The sequence below is a fragment of the Danio rerio genome, chromosome 17 (genome assembly GCF_052040795.2).
Source record: "Danio rerio strain M-AB ecotype USA chromosome 17, GRCz13ab, whole genome shotgun sequence".
Classification (NCBI taxonomy): Eukaryota; Metazoa; Chordata; class Actinopteri; order Cypriniformes; family Danionidae; genus Danio; species Danio rerio.
In genome coordinates this window covers 28,742,599-28,759,194 of record NC_141037.1, presented here as the reverse complement: position 1 = coordinate 28,759,194, position 16,596 = coordinate 28,742,599, and the positions used below count along the sequence as shown (strand labels likewise).

General features: G+C 35.3%; 1 protein-coding gene and 1 long non-coding RNA gene across 6 annotated transcripts in view; both read left to right on the top strand.

The window, feature by feature from the left end:
• Positions 1-12,553, top strand: part of msrab (methionine sulfoxide reductase Ab) — a 79,272-nt gene extending 66,719 nt beyond the window's left edge. For all 5 annotated transcript variants that reach the window (XR_015513435.1, XM_087290628.1, XM_087290629.1 and 2 more), the window contains one exon: positions 10,332-12,553. Coding sequence is in view for 4 of the 5 variants with exons in the window: in XM_087290628.1 (XP_087146754.1) it covers positions 10,332-10,505 (174 nt within the window). In the remaining variant the exon portion in view is untranslated. The remainder of the gene's footprint in view (positions 1-10,331) is intronic.
• Positions 4,337-5,917, top strand: LOC141378577 (uncharacterized). The gene is made up of 3 exons (XR_015513436.1): positions 4,337-4,451; positions 4,583-4,688; positions 5,043-5,917. It is a non-coding gene; the product is annotated as an uncharacterized LOC141378577 (long non-coding RNA).
• Positions 12,554-16,596: the final 4,043 nt, after the last annotated feature.

The window sequence follows — 16,596 nt, the reverse complement described above, 5'->3', positions numbered from 1 at the left end:
ATCAAATTCAAGGGACATGTTCCAGAGGTAGTACCTGCAGGATGTACAGTGGTTCTTGATGGACATGTTCTAGTTAATTGTCCTCATGTAGGGAAATGTGTAGCTCTAGAGTCACCAACTTCACCCGCTTTACCTGGTGGTTTGCTAGTTGCCAGCTGTTTGCATTCCTTACCCAACAAAAGGAATCAACAGTTACCAGTTGTGTTACGGAATGAAACTCAGACCGACATTACCATCTATCCCAGAACTATAATTGCTGAATTGCGGGCAGTCCAAGAAGTAATAAAGAGTGGGCCAGTAAATTCCAGCACTGTCAATAAAGAACTTTCTGCTTGTTCCAATCTCAAATTTGACTTTGAAAATTCCCCATTGACACCTGAATGGAAGAAACGAATAATGGATCAATTAAATTCCATGCCTGAAGTCTTCGCCTTGCATGACTTAGATTATGGACATACAAACAAAGTCACTCACCGAATAAAGCTTAATGATGAGACTCCTTTCAAACACAGACCTCGACCCATACATCCTCAGGACATTGATGCAGTACGAAAACATTTGCAAGACTTGTTAGCAGCTGGAATTATCCGAGAGTCAGAATCCCCCTTTGCCTCCCCCATAGTAGTTGTAAGAAAGAAAGACAATTCTGTACGTCTTTGCATTGACTTCAGAAAGCTGAACTCACAAACAATTAAAGATGCCTATGCCCTGCCAAATCTGGAAGAGGTCTTTTCAGCACTAACTGGTTCAAAATGGTTCTCTGTCCTTGACTTAAAATCAGGATATTATCAGATTGAGATGGAGGAAGCTGACAAAAGTAAAACTGCCTTTGTATGTCCCTTGGGGTTCTGGGAGTTCAATAGGATGCCCCAAGGCATTACCAATGCCCCAAGTACGTTTCAAAGGCTGATGGAAAGATGCATGGGTGACTTGAATAGAAAAGAGGTGTTGGTCTTCATCGATGATCTGATCATTTTCTCTGAAAGTTTAGAAGAGCATGAATCAAGGCTGATGCACGTTTTGAAAAGGCTCAAAGAATATGGACTGAAGCTATCGCCTGAAAAGTGCAAGTTTTTCCAGACTTCTGTTCGATACCTTGGTCATATTGTATCAGACAATGGAGTGGAGACTGATCCAGTGAAAATCGAGGCTCTAAAAACCTGGCCAAGACCAAGAAATCTCAAAGAATTAAGATCTTTTCTGGGATTTTCTGGATACTATAGGAGGTTCATTCAGGATTATTCCAAGATAATCAAACCCCTTAATGACCTCACAGTAGGGTATCCACCTCTTCAAAAACGTCACCTACAAGAGAACAAGAATAAGCAATATCTGGACCCCAAAAAGGAATTCGGAAACAGATGGAATCAGCCCTGTCAACAAGCCTTTGACATGATTATTGAGAAACTCACCTCTGCACCTGTTCTGGGATTTGCAGACCCAAAGCTTCCTTATGTTCTGCATACTGACGCCAGTACCACTGGGCTTGGGGCAGCCTTATACCAGAAACAAGAGGGACAAATGCGGGTCATTGCTTTTGCAAGCAGAGGGTTGACAAGAAGTGAAAGCCGGTATCCAGCTCACAAGCTAGAATTTCTAGCTCTTAAATGGGCAGTCACATCTAAATTCAGTGACTATTTGTATGGAACAGAATTTGTGGTCGTAACTGATAGCAACCCTTTAACTTACATTCTGACATCTGCAAAGCTTGATGCTACCAGTTATCGCTGGTTGTCAAGTCTGTCCACTTACAATTTCAAGCTCCAGTATAGGGCTGGAAGTCAAAACTGTGATGCAGATGGCCTTTCAAGACGACCACATGGTGAGCTTTTAGATGACCCTGCATCTCAGAAAGAGAGAGAGAGAATTAAACAGTTTACCCTTCATCATTTAGATGAATTTGGAGTTGAAGATTCTCTTATCCTCCCAGAGGCCATAAAAGCCATCTGTGATCGACATCAGATTGGAAATTCCTCACATAAATGCAAATTTTCCAACCCTTCCATTGCCCTTGTTGAGTCCTTAGCCCTGCATGCAGATGTATTACCAAATGCGTTTGAACAAGAAAATGAGCATGGTCTTCCAGTCATTCCTTACCTGTCTAACGAGGAGTTAAAGAGACAGCAGAGAATGGATCCTGATCTCAAATTCATTATCGATTGTTTACAGCGGAATGAAAAACCTTCTAGTTCAAAAGACCAGTCGCTTGCTGTTACTCTGTGGATAAGGGAATGGAACAGATTAGAATTAAGGGATGGATTGCTTTATAGGAAGAAGCAAGATCAGGAAAGCACTCACTATCAATTAGCCTTACCTGTAGCTTTACGTGGAACAGTGTTGAAGAGTCTCCATAATGATATGGGACACATGGGCATGGAGAGGACACTTGACCTTGTCAGAACCAGATTCTTTTGGCCAAAAATGTCATCATCTGTGGAAGAGAAAATTAAGACATGTGAGAGATGTGTACGTAGAAAAGCGTTTCCTGAAAAAGCAGCTGAAATGATGAACATCAAGACTACCAGACCCTTGGAGTTGGTCTGTATGGACTTCTTGTCTTTAGAGCCAGATCAGAGTAACACCAAAGATATATTAGTTATTACAGATCACTTCACCAAATATGCGGTGGCTGTGCCTACCAGAAACCAGAAGGCACAGACTGTGGCTAGATGTTTATGGGAAAACTTTCTAGTACATTATGGATTTCCGGAAAGACTGCACAGTGATCAAGGACGAGATTTTGAGTCAAGCCTCATCAAAGAGCTATGTCTCGTCGCAGGTATACACAAAGTGAGAACTACTCCTTACCACCCAAGAGGAAATCCAGTGGAGAGATTCAATAGGACCCTTCTCCAAATGTTGGGTACTCTTGAAAACAAAAAGAAGTCATGCTGGAAGGAGTTTGTCAAGCCTTTGGTGCATGCCTACAATTGCACTCGAAATGATGTAACAGGATACACTCCCTATGAACTTATGTTTGGTAGACAGCCCAGGCTGCCAGTCGACTTAGCCTTTGGGTTACCTGTGGATCGTTCTACCAAATCCCACTCTCAGTATGTAAAAGATCTGAAAGAAGGTTTAAGAGAGAGCTATGAAATTGCCATCAAAAACTCTGCAAAAGTAGCCCAACGTAACAAGCGCAGATTTGACAAACATGTGGTTGTTTCTACTCTTGATGTGGGAGATAAAGTCCTTGTGCGAAATTTGAGGCTAAGAGGAAAGAACAAACTGGCAGACAAATGGGAACCAGATGTCTATGTAGTTATCCGTAAAGCTGGAGATCTCCCAGTATATGTAGTCCAGCCTGACGGAAAGACCGGTCCAGTTCGAACTTTACACAGAGACTTACTTCGACCTTGTGGATATTTGTCTGAAAATGAAATTGAAGAAATGAGTCCTCCAAATGTTCAACGTAAGCCCAGAACTAGGTCTAGCTCTGCTCTAGAATATGCTCCCAAAGAACATCAAATGAGTGATCAGTCAGAATCTGAGGATGACTCTCTATATATTAGAAATGCAGGACGCCAGTTGGAATCCATTACAACGACTGTGTTACCTTCATCACAAAGTCCTGTGCTTGTAAGGAACTTACCTGGCATAGAGCCCATTGAACCACTCCCTGTCGTGGTGAACCCTGAAAAAGAAACCTTACCTGATTCCAGACTAGAAGAAGACTTAACAGAGAATCAAAGAGATGATGTCAATGAGAATTTCTTACCTGTGCTGAACCCTGCTGATATTGACCCCAAAGAAATTGAACCTGAAAGAAGTGGAAATAGTGTTGAACTACAGATCCATAGAAGGGCGCTTGAATTAGATCCTGTTGATGTATCCCATTCTAATGATCAAAATCCTCATGTCAGAAATGTTTCAAGTAACCAGCCAATAGTGGATGAAGACCTAGATACCAGTGGGCCTAGACGCTCAAAAAGGCAATGTAGACCTCCTAATAGGTTTGAATATCATAAACTAGGAAATCCCTTGACACTAGTCATTCAGTCCTTACTACAAGGTCTGAGTTCTGCCTTTACCACATCGTTAGAAGAACCCATACTCACTAGAGATCAGCCCTTTGTTGTGCCAGACCCTTTTCCAGTTGCAGTGACAACCCAACCCCGTACATGCCCGAGGACGTGCCTGAATTCAGGGGGGGAATGTGTAACCCAGGTTACTAGTGGGTAGTATACAGCAATAGAGCAAATAGAAATATAAGGAAAAACATTGGCAGAATACTCGATTAAATAATATACATTAAAATTATTTACTTATATAAATAATTTATAATAGAGTATTATACAGCATTCAAGGGAATAGTGCTTTAGAATGACATCATCGTGCCTTACACTATAGCAGCAGATCAGCTTTTCCAAACAATAACAAATCTCGCTTGTCTGTTAGCTTGTGTTTACCGTTGCTATGGTGATTCAGGGTTCGCAAGGGAAAGCAGAGATGTAAGTTGTTATATTAATAACAGTAATATAACTATTAGATTTACATCTTTTAATGTTTAATGCGTATTAATTGTGAAAATTGACCATTAATAAGATGCTGACATGATTTCAATCATATATTTTTAATGAAGGATTGAGAGAAAAAAGACAAGATTTGTCTCTGAGAGTGAAATCTGCACACGAGTGCCACCTGGAGTTTTCCTGTTTGTTTCGTTTTGATTTTGAATGATTTCCTTGGTGAGTTTGTGTTTTTATTATTTATTATTGTATTCATTATAACATGATTTAAACTAGTGTCGAAAAATGTGTTTCATTAATTAACCATTTGTTTGGTCTAGTAAAAACAAAGTATTATACAGAGTATTATACAAGTGATTGTGTAAAGTTTAAGTGAGAAAGTTTAAGTAAAATGCTGTCATTTGTAAAAAGAAAATGCCAAATAGGAGAGAGAAATAGGAAAAACACAGAAATTCAGCAGAGAGAAGCATATACATGGTTATTTACTGTTGCTGTTTATTTAGAAATGTGTTTAGCTGAGATAATGCATACACTGTAAAATGCTAATGGTTTCTTTGGCCTTGTGTTTTCAAGGCCAGGTTTTTTTTTCTTTTCCTTGGTTTTGTTCGTTTGTGCATCTTCTTCTGATTTTTCATCGGTGAGATGTTCTATTGACGTCAGTTGCTGGATGTGATCTGCTCTGGATTCGAATTAATTGAAGTTTGAACTTTTTCTGGATTTGGATTGTCTCAACTTCCATCGGCATGTCTAATTGTGGAGTTGGACTGGCGAGCCTCCCATTAAGTGGATTCTTTGGATACACCTGTTGAAAAGATACAAAGTAAAACCTATTCAACGTCATGGTAGGAGTGTAAATTTACAACACACTCACAAGTGCAACATCCTGGATCTCTGGAACTGAATTTGCAACCTAGTTGTTTTGCAAAAGAATCTTTTTGAAAGTTTATCACCTTTACTGGACTTTTGGAACATTTTGAAATGTTTTAAGTGAATGTTTTATTTTCATTTTTATTTTATTTGTACATTGTTCCTTTAGAGTGTTCATTCGTTGAAATTTTTGAATCTTTATAGAGAGAGGTTAACTGATTTAAGAAGGGAAATCTTGATTATATGTTAAATAATAATACAATTTTAATATTGTATTATTAACTTACACTTGCAAACCTTTAATATAGTACTGTTATTAGCATATTAATATTATATTATTGTTATAATAGTAACCAAAATATAATATTAGCCTTAACAATAGAAAAACAGAAAAACAACAATATTAACTTACCTTATTAGTGATATAGCCTGTGAAGAAAGAGAAGTGTTATTAGAGAGTGTAAATAAGATTGAGGTCATTAGATAAGTGTGAAAAAATCTAGAATTTGTTTTATTTATTTTTATTTATTTTTATATATATTTCTGTGAACATTTTACAATACAATCTTTTAATATTCTTACCTCTGTGTCCGAGTCCTTCACTGTTGTTGTATCTTCTCTCTCTTTGGAGGAATTTAGACTTCTGAGCATCTGGTCCATTGATTAAATCTTATAATACATTTGTCTACCGAGGGTTACAAGAGATTATGAGGGGTGTACTCATATGCTGATAGCATATGAGTACACCCATCATAATCTCTCATTTAAAATAATATTTTCTATTGGATGCTTCTAAATATTATATTTGTGCATATACATTAGATGGATGGATGGAAGGATTGATTGAGCTAGGCCAGAATCAATCTTATTTACATATATTATTTAAAATCTTTTTTGGACTTTGAATGGTGTAGTAAACTTATTAAATAGTAAAAATATTCAATAGTTTATTTTCATTTGTAAATAGTTCATAAATACAGCATTTTTAGTTTAACTTAAGTTTTTTTATTGATAGATATTAGTCAGAGAGCCACAGCACCAAATTCATAGAATCATTAGACATCAACTGCTTCAATCTAGCAGCAGTGCAACATATTCTTGCATTAAGGTCAATATAAAAAACACAAAACAAATAAAAAATATATGATAATAAGATCGATAAAATAACATAGATAAAAGTAACACATGTTAGGTCTTTTTAACAATACAGGAAAATGTATAGATACAAATATGCAAAGGGTACAGCAGTAGAAAATAAATAAATAAATTAAAAAAAACTTTTCATTCATAACTTAGCCAAGGGCAGGGAAAAAAAAAAAAAAAAAAAAATATATATATATATATATATATATATATATATATATATATATATATATATATATATATATATATATATATCGTCACCTTAGAATTATAAGGTTCTATCTGACATTTTTGTCAAAATTAAGTAATTGACATATTCTTATTAATTGAAAACTTACTTACCATATGGGATGCTTATTTATAAGTTGCTTACATTTTAAGACTTTTTATTCCAAAAACAATTTTTACACACATACCGTTTCTTATGGAATACAAAAACTTTAAAGCTCATTATCTCAAAATCATTCAGAACGCAGATAGAACCTTATAATTCCAAGGTGACTATATATCTATATATCTATATATATATATATATATATATATATATATATATATATATATATATATATATATATATATATATATATATATATATATATATATATATACAGCATTTTAAATGAAATAAAGACAACATAGGCGTAACACCAAATATAGCTTGTTTGTTCACTTTATAAACCAAAAACCAAGCTAAATAGAAAATGTATGTATAGTGTAACTGACTGACAACTAACAGTTTGAATTTCACGATTCCGTCAATGGCTTAATGTGCAGTTTCAATATAAAATATTTCTGTTTATTGAAGCTAAATTGGCTTTGAACTGCATGTGGGAATAACTTCAAAATGAGAGATACTGAGGAGCTCTAGAACCACAGGGAAAATATAGCTTTTGATTATTATAAACAAGTTAGCTATTTAGATAACTGAACGGGCCATGCTGTTATCACAAACGAAGTAGAAACTGTCCTAAATAGACTAAATCTTCTTCTAAAATGCCTGTCTCTAGTGCTGCCTGCCTCAGGTTCCCAAAAGCTCTCCATCTAAAAACAAAATCTCTCTCTGTCTGTTCAGTGTCATGTAATCTCGCTCATGCTCTCACACTTTGATCCGTCTTCTCTCTCAGGTCACATGACCCTCCACCGCCTTATTCCCTCTCACAAAATGCAGGAACAGCCAAGGATGACAAAATGGATTCCTGACTATATCACACTGACACACACTCTCATGCTAACATACAAACGAAACGTGTGTGGAGAAAATGTACAGAACATGCAGAGAGCAGCCTTGGCCCTATGCACTGTGGGTTTTTATATTGCACCGTCGCCCTCTCATATGTTTAGCCTGAAGTAAATCACACATGCGTATAGATGGGTATATAAACACCTACACATCCCTTTATGTTGGTGAAGCAGTGTGTGATATGTGGAAGATGCTGTAGCTTTTAGCAGAGACGCTAAACTAGAAGAATTTAGCTTACTTGCTAAGCTAAAGACACTATTGAATCTTTTACACCGTGACTGAGTTAGCATGTGCAGGTTTGTGAATGTGCAGAGAAATATGCAGCTTCTGATATGGGGAAATTGTGTTGTAACTTTTAGCACAGAGATAAACTAGAAGCAAGTAGCTTACTAGCTAAGTTAAAACACTTTTACGATTTCTATATTTGATTCTTTAGCTGTGTAGACATTTAGTTCATAGAAAGAGCTGCATTAGTATGATTTATTTATGTTGGAATGTTAAAAGTAGGACACGCTGTTTTAGTTAAAACTGACGCAGGGGCTGTGTGCTAGCATGTACAGGTTTGTTAGTGTGCAGATGTGTAAACAGCGATATGCACAAATAAGAGGCCAGCAGAGAAATACGATACAATTCAAATTAAAATTGATAGGAAAATGAATGAAATTTTTGGTCTGAAACTTAGATCAGGAATACACCAGAAAATGCTTTAACTAATAATTGTGTGTGTGAGTGAGGATGCAGAAACACTTAGTGGCATTAGTTGAGTCATCAGAGTCGGATGAAGCATATTCAAATATGCAAATGCTTATGTAATATCTTTCTCTCTCTTTCTCTCTGTCTGTTTGCTTGAGTGTCCACAGAAATGTTCTCCTCCAGTGCAGAGACTCAGACCACTGAGCTTTGACAGCACCAGCTCTATGACAGCATACACACACACACACACACACACTTTTCTCCCAAACTTCTTCTTTTAATGCATGCTATTGTATTTAATCCAGTTTGGACAATTTAAAGGTTTATAAACAGGGCTTGGAAAACTGATCCTAATTGTATCTATCATGGTGGTTATTTTGATTTGCACGCAAGTCAAAGCTTAACACAAACATTGAGAATTGTTATTTATTTGTATTTTTAGAAAAAAGTGTGTGACATTAATTCATTTAGATAGCTTTTGATCATTTTGACCATGTTGTTGGTCAATTAGAATGAGAATTGAGAAGAATTTTTTAACACAAATGGGAAGTCATTAGATTAATAATAATCAAAAATTAGAACTGACGTACATGGACTACATTTATTTATGAAAAGTTACACCTAAAAATGCTTTATTTTGTAAGTATTTTTTCTGTTAGAATACTCAAAAGTAATAACTTTAGATCATAATAACAATAAAATTATGAGAGCAAAAATTTTAGTTATTTATTATATTATACATTTCTATTATTATATTATATTATTATATTTATAGTTATATATTATAAGTTATAATAATAGCAGAGTTAAATAATACATTAGAAATTCAAACTGAAATACAAAATTTATAAAAAATGATATAAAAAGTACTATTTGATTATTATTATTATAGTATAATAAATTATAGATATAATTATATATATATATATATATATATATATATATATATATATATATATATATATATATATATATATATATATATATATTACAATTTATTAATAACTAAAAGGGATTAGAGTATTACCAATACCGATTTTTTTTTTCTTTTTTTTTTGTGGTGGACTGATTTAAATTTGTTAAAAGCTAAAATTTACAAATGCAATATAATATATTAATTAAAATTATAGTTGCCATTAATAATAATTATTTTTAATTATGCTAACTAGCTCTGTTATTAATCTTATCAAGTATCTCTTTATGTGAGCATGGCTAAATGTTTTCTGTGTCTTCATCTGTCTTTCCACTGTAGGATTTTTACCCATTTTATAATCTAATAATAAAAATCTGACGCCTTTTGCTGTTAAAAATTACATTACATACAGTAGAAAGAATATGAAATCAAACGCATATAGTGAATGTGGGCTTCGTGTTGTGCGGACATCTTTGTTTTTGTTTACATCCAGCCTGTTATAATAATATCCTGCTGTTCTGGTGCACATGCAGCCTCTTTTGTTAGACATTACATCAAAAGCGACCTAGACGTCTGTCTTCTGTCTCCACCTAGAGGATGAGATCCGAAACTACATACAGTTCAGAAATGACAGTTTCTGCCAAAGTTATCTTAACTACAGTCTTTCTCTCGGTTATATTGACAGCTCCCTCAGGTCTACATGTGAGCTTCAAAAATACTGCGACTGATCTTCAAAGTTCGTTTGTTCTCCGTTTGTACTAGCACTACCTAAAGCAGTTTTTAGTTTATGATTGTGACCCCTAGAGGGAGACATAAGTTCATTCATGTCCCTTTAAAAGACTTCTGGACATTCAGCCTAACATCATACACACATACACAGGCACTCGCACAACAAAGTGTCATTTCAGTTCGAAATGAGTTGCTTCTCCCTAGAGTCAGCACATTTACCCTCTTGATATCCAGAAGGTGTCGTCATTTACTGTGTTTGTGTTTGTTGTTTTTGTAGGCTCTGAGCAGGAAAGGCCTGGGCGAAATCACCACAGACATCCGGCAGCTCACAGTTTTTTACTACGCTGAAGATTATCACCAGCAGTACCTGCACAAGGTGCCAAAGGGATACTGTGGGTTAAAGGGCACCGGTGTGACCTGCTCTATTACAGAGGGGAGAGATGAACTATGAATCAGAGATCACAGACATAGGCCTACTTGTTTTCTATGTTAAAGGTGTTGTACTGTATGTAAGTTGAATCTTCTAAAGCAGAAAAAAACATAATATGTTTGCAGATGCTTTAGAAACATCATCGTCTTTCTGAAAAACAAATCTGAAGTCAATTTTTCTCCTTTGAATATTTGCTCTCCATGTTTTAAGTTTTGTCTTTGTTTTGGTCTCTATAACCTGTCCACTGCCACTTTAACTATATTTCAGCACTGCTGCTTGCCTTAGTATGAAGGCTGTCTTGATATATGCAGTCGCGGCTGAAATGCAAACTATAAGTCGTAACAGCCTTTGAAATAAGACATAGATTCAGAGTTCTAAAATTCCACATTAAGTGTTTTGAATACACATGTAATATAAATATTGTAAATGTAAAAATAGCAGCAATGTGGCGCAGTGGGTAGCATGATTGCCTCACAGCAGGAAGGTCGCTGGTTTAAGCCCCGGCTGGGTCAGTTGACATTTCTGTGTGGAGTTTGCATGTTCTCCCCATTGCTCCGGGTGCTCCGGTTTTCCCCACAGTTAAAAGACATGCGCTACCGCTGAATTGAATAAGCTAAATTGGCCATAGTGTATGAGTGTGAATGCAAGAGTGTGCAGGTGTTTCCCATTGTTGGGTTGCGGCTGGAGGGGCATCCGCTTTGTAAAACATATTCTGAATAAGTTGGCAGTTCATTACGCTCTGGCGACCCCGATTAATAAAGGGATTAAGCCAAAAAGAATGAATGAATAAATGCAAACATTAGCTGAGAAGCTTGCATTGTAAAGCTCGATTCTCAGGCATGTTCGCTACTTTTGGTGTCATCAATCCGGCAACCTGTGTTTGCATGTCATCTATTTGATTGGGTGGCTAATTGGAATTTGTACAATTTAGTACGATTTGATAATCCACCAATGACGGTTGGGTCTAGGGGCGGGAAGGGTGCCACGCCTTCTTTTCACAATGAACATTTTCATTCGACTGAACTCATATTAGCCATTAAACTGGTAATATGTAAAATATTTCCTCATGAAAAATTAGTACTGCAAAACCTAGTTCAACAACTATGTCAATCCTACATACTGCACCTTTTAAGGGGGGTCTTAAAGTTTCTGACATCATCTAGTCTTTCTCAACCAAACCAAAGTTGTTGTTGTTGAATTAAACTGAAGCTGATTTTAGAACCATTAAACAGTTTCATTCCGTAAACCATCTTTTGTCTTCCGCCTATCTGAAAAACATTATTTCAGCTAGTAATTACCCATTTAAATTTAAATTATGAGTAGTAATGGCATTAATTGTTACATATGTACATATACAAAAGATATAAACTTTATTTTCTGTGAAATTGAAAAAAATTGATTTTATGCTTAAACTAAGATCAAATATCTATCAGTGTCATTAGAGCATGTATTTTCTATTTGAATATTAATCAAAGTGAAGTTTCATAAACTAATTTGGAGAGGAGTTATATGATTGAGCACTACTGAGCGGCCCTCATCTGTAATCAGTAATAATCCAGACAGAATGATCCTAGTTTACTATAAATGGATCATTTTCTCCTTACTGCTCTATCTTCGTTTTAGACAAATCCCCCCTTCCACTCCATCTCCTCCTTTTCCTCCCTTTTCTAAAGGGGGAGCTCTCAAGACCTACCTGATCTCGGATCTCCTGATATGCTTATTGACCGGGAGCCCTGGGCTTAAATATCTCTGAGCTCAGGGTTCTCTCCCGGGACAGCATGCCAAACCTGCTATATATGCTAAGCATATCTAAGTGGGAAATCTTAAATTAGAATTTGTTCATTTTGATCAGTTCTACAGAAAAAAAAGTTCTTCTGTCTTTACTTAGTGAGTAAATTTATCTTTAGGTATTTGCATAGGAAAGCAAGATTTACTGAGAAAGAACATGATTTTTTATTTATTTTTTTTGCTGTGTGTGTATTAAGGACTGTAGAGTTATTGAAGCATCAAGCTATTGTCATTTTTTTCTCTTTTTTTTTTTGTAAAATGGATTAAAACGCTGTAGTGGCTGTGTTTGATGTTAATTACTTCTGTTTTATTTAATTGGTGAATCTTCAATGAATTTTCTAAGAAAGTCAGGTTGTTTCGTTTGATATTCTTTCCCTAGCAGGGTTGTTATTATGAAGTAGTCTTTTCTCATAAAAAGTAGGGAGTCTTAAGTGATCTTCAAAATTAAATCTTTGTATAAAAGGACACATGCTTGAACAAACTGTATAGTAAATGTATTTACTGACAGAATGTGAGCTGATGATTGATGTTGGATCCCGAAGCGAACAGCAGTTTCCTCCAGCTGGATCTGTCATACTGTCTGCTATAAAGCGTGTCTCTGACCTCTGTGGACAGTAGAATCTGCGGCGTTCAATAAGGACTGTTTATTTATAAGGATAGTTTGTCCATGTAATATAATATATAATATAATAGGCAATATATAACTTTTTGACTGATCATTTTGCGAGATGCTAATATTCAGCTTAACGTGCAAATCAAAGGCTGAACTAGGTGGAACTACTGGTTTTGTGTTTGTAACCAGTAAAATAATAAACATTTTTAAAGAAGAAGAAGAAGAAGAAGAAGAATATTGGCAAAAGAAAAATTAAAAACTGTTTTAATTTTAGCCAAGCTACAAGAAATAAGGCTTTTTCCAGAGAAGTTAAACATCATTTGCAAAATATTACAAATTCATAGGATGGCTAATAATGTGCCTTAAAAAAAAAAAAATATATATATATATATATATATATATATATATATATATATATATATATATATATATATATATATATATATATATATATATATACATACATACATACATACATACATACATACATACACACACACACACACACACACACACACACACACACACACACACACACACACATATATATATATATATATATATATATATGTGCGTGTGTGTGTGTGTGTATACATATATATGTATGTATTTTTAAGTGACTTACAAATGGGAATGTTTTTTGTCAGTCACTTTTTAAAATAATATATAATTTATAATAATATAGTACAAAAAAAATCATTCTCTGCAAATATTTTATTATTATTAATATTATTGTGTAATAATTATTTGAAAGAATATTAAATAGGTGACGCAGTAGTGCAGTAGGTAGTGTTGTCGCCTCACAGCAAGGTCACAGGTTCGAGCCTCGGCTGGGTTAGTTGGTGTTTCTGTGTGGAGTTTGCATGTTCTCCCTGCGTTCGCGTGGGTTTCCTCCGAGTGCTCCGGTTTCCCCAACAGTACAAAGTGGTACAAAGGTTCACTCTGCTGTGGAAACCCCAGATAAGCCAAAAAGAAAATGAACATTAAATATTTTTTTCCCCTTTATAGTGAGCTGCAAAGTTATGCATGCATTGTCTTTGTACCACTAGGTGGCAGCAATCGTACATAAAAAGTGAGTAAATCCACTTCAGGATCAAATGTGTAATTTCTGTCCTTCTATCGTTGCCAAATAGAAGTGCAGAAATGACTACAATAGGAAACTTCGTCACTGATTACAACACCTTCAAGTGCAACGGTTGTTTAGAGCTCAGTTTGAATACTTGGCTCATTTAAAGAGACACTTCAGAGATTGAAAACATGTGGTTGTTGGGTGTTGGCAGGCAGCTGGTTTCTAGATGGTAATCAGGTATTTTTTGGGCATTTGCAGGGGGCATTTAGTCCTGAAATGTTTAGGGGAATTTCTAAATGCTGGGCTTCTGTTGTATAGGCAAAATAAACACTTTGTACACAAAGTCTGTTAAATAAAAAAATAACCACTGTAAAAAATGTAATGACAAAAAGTCAAGACAACAAATAGTTCTATGATTTATTATTATTATTATTATTCATTTCTATAAAGTTTTTTTTGGTGCTTGTTTATTTTGCTAGTGCACATTGTTATTCTTTAGGTGAACAATGAATCTGCAAATGTATCCGCTGGCAAACTAAATGTTTGTTTTGTTAATCTTCTTCAAAACTGACCATTTGCTTCTGTGTTTGAAATGTCTTTTTCTGTTGACGCCAGTTTGATGCTTCAGCCATATTATTCTTACCATCCCCTCTTACCGTTAGTTTGCATTGAGTGAATGATAGAAAGAAAGCCTTCTCCCCTTAATATTTAGTTTCAGTAGTACATCAACATACTGAAATAATTCTCAACTTCCCTCTGACGTTAACACAATAACAATGGAAAATGATGCCAGACTGTTGATTTCAGTGTGCATGATGCCTTTCAGGCCTGTGGCTTACTGTAAACATGCAGGTTTCACACCTCAGCTGTGTGTAAAGAGTGACACATGAGTCAGCTGCTCATTTTAGCTCTTCTGCTGAATAATTCTATGTTGGCCTCTCTGACTTAAGCAGTCGCATCTGCTCTTGTTTACGTCTTGGTTTAGTTACGAAACACTGATGGACTAGGCTGGTTTGGCTGATGTTAAACTGGGTCGAGGGGTTGTGGAGGCATGAGAATGGAGGATTCTGGGAGCCTCGTGTGGCGTGATGATGTTAGTGTGTTATCTCTGTCATCTTTGACTGTGTCTCTGGGATGAGACGTGCGCATGATTCACACTGCACCTGTATGGGGAGACAGATTTCTGGGAAATGATACATTCATCTTCACACTCCCACATGTGTGCTGTGTGCATTGTGCGCCTACCTGTGTGTTTTCACCACACACACACACGTATAGGGGTTATATCAACATGTTACTGCTATGTATAGATCACAGCCGTTTGAACAACCGCTAGTGAAGGTCACATTACCAGGATATTTTCATACAAACGCTGTATTTTTTCAAACTGTATACTAAATTATTCAGTCTAATTAAGGTACACTTAAAATGTTTAAATGGCGTGGTACTAAAATGTAAAGCTTTTCACTTGTCTGTTTATTTGGTTGTTTATTTTAGGGGAGTAGAGTTTAACCCTTTCACTTTTGGATTGGATGTGCAAGTTTTGGCACTTGCTATGTGAATACAAGAAGTCATGTATGTGATTCATGGGGTTAAATGCTCTTGCAATAATAACCATCAGTTAAGAATGTTGTTTGTGTCAGAGCACGTCATGATTTTGTCAAGTACGATGCGATCCTCTATGTTAATTCTAGATCATAATTTTTGTTAAAAAATGTAATCCAAACCTATTATCTACCAGTAAACTCAACCATAACAGTAAATTACACCTCCAATCAGAGGGGAATAATAGTTTGATTATAATCCCGTAGAAGTGCATAAACCTAACCGCAGCCTAATAAACATAAACTGAAAACTTTTCTCTTAATTCTGATTGGCTGATTGGTATGTTGTTCCAGGATTAACACAGATGTTCATCTAAAACATGTCCTACTTGGTGTAATCAGGTTAGGGTTGTGTCAGAAATGACCTCTTTGGATACTGGGAAACTAATTTCACTGGGCAAACAAATTTGATGTTGCACCCAAATAGTATATCACACAAATATAAGGGTAAACTATCTTTTGGAAAAATATGTACTGGGTTTAAAGTTTGTATTTTTGTGCATTTTTCATGACAATAAACTTAAATTTATTTATATATATATATATATATATATATATATATATATATATATATATATATATATATATATTTTTTTTTTTTTTTTTTTTTTTTTTTTCATTTCAGCGATAATACGTTTTCTACAAAAAGAAACCCAACTTAAGTCTGTTCTTCAGATGCATTTAAAGGGCACCTAAGATGAAATTCAGATATTGGAAGCTGCTGTTTGGACAGAACCGTGTGTATGGTGTCCACTGTCATATTGGGGTGATAGAAACCCAACAAGTCTCTCTTTTTTTTTTTTCCTAACGTTAAATAGGACCCAAATCCTAGTGATTTTGAGGCCCACTGCAATGTGACGTAGGAGTGTGGTTTTCCCTGCCCATGGAATTGATTAACAGACGCCATGTCTCCATAATAACATGTATACACGTCCAAAGAACATTTTTTTGCAAGTAAACTAAGATTAAAAAATCACTATGTAATTCTTAACAGATATAAGCACAATGGCTGCATGGTGTCAGTAAACGTGCACATCT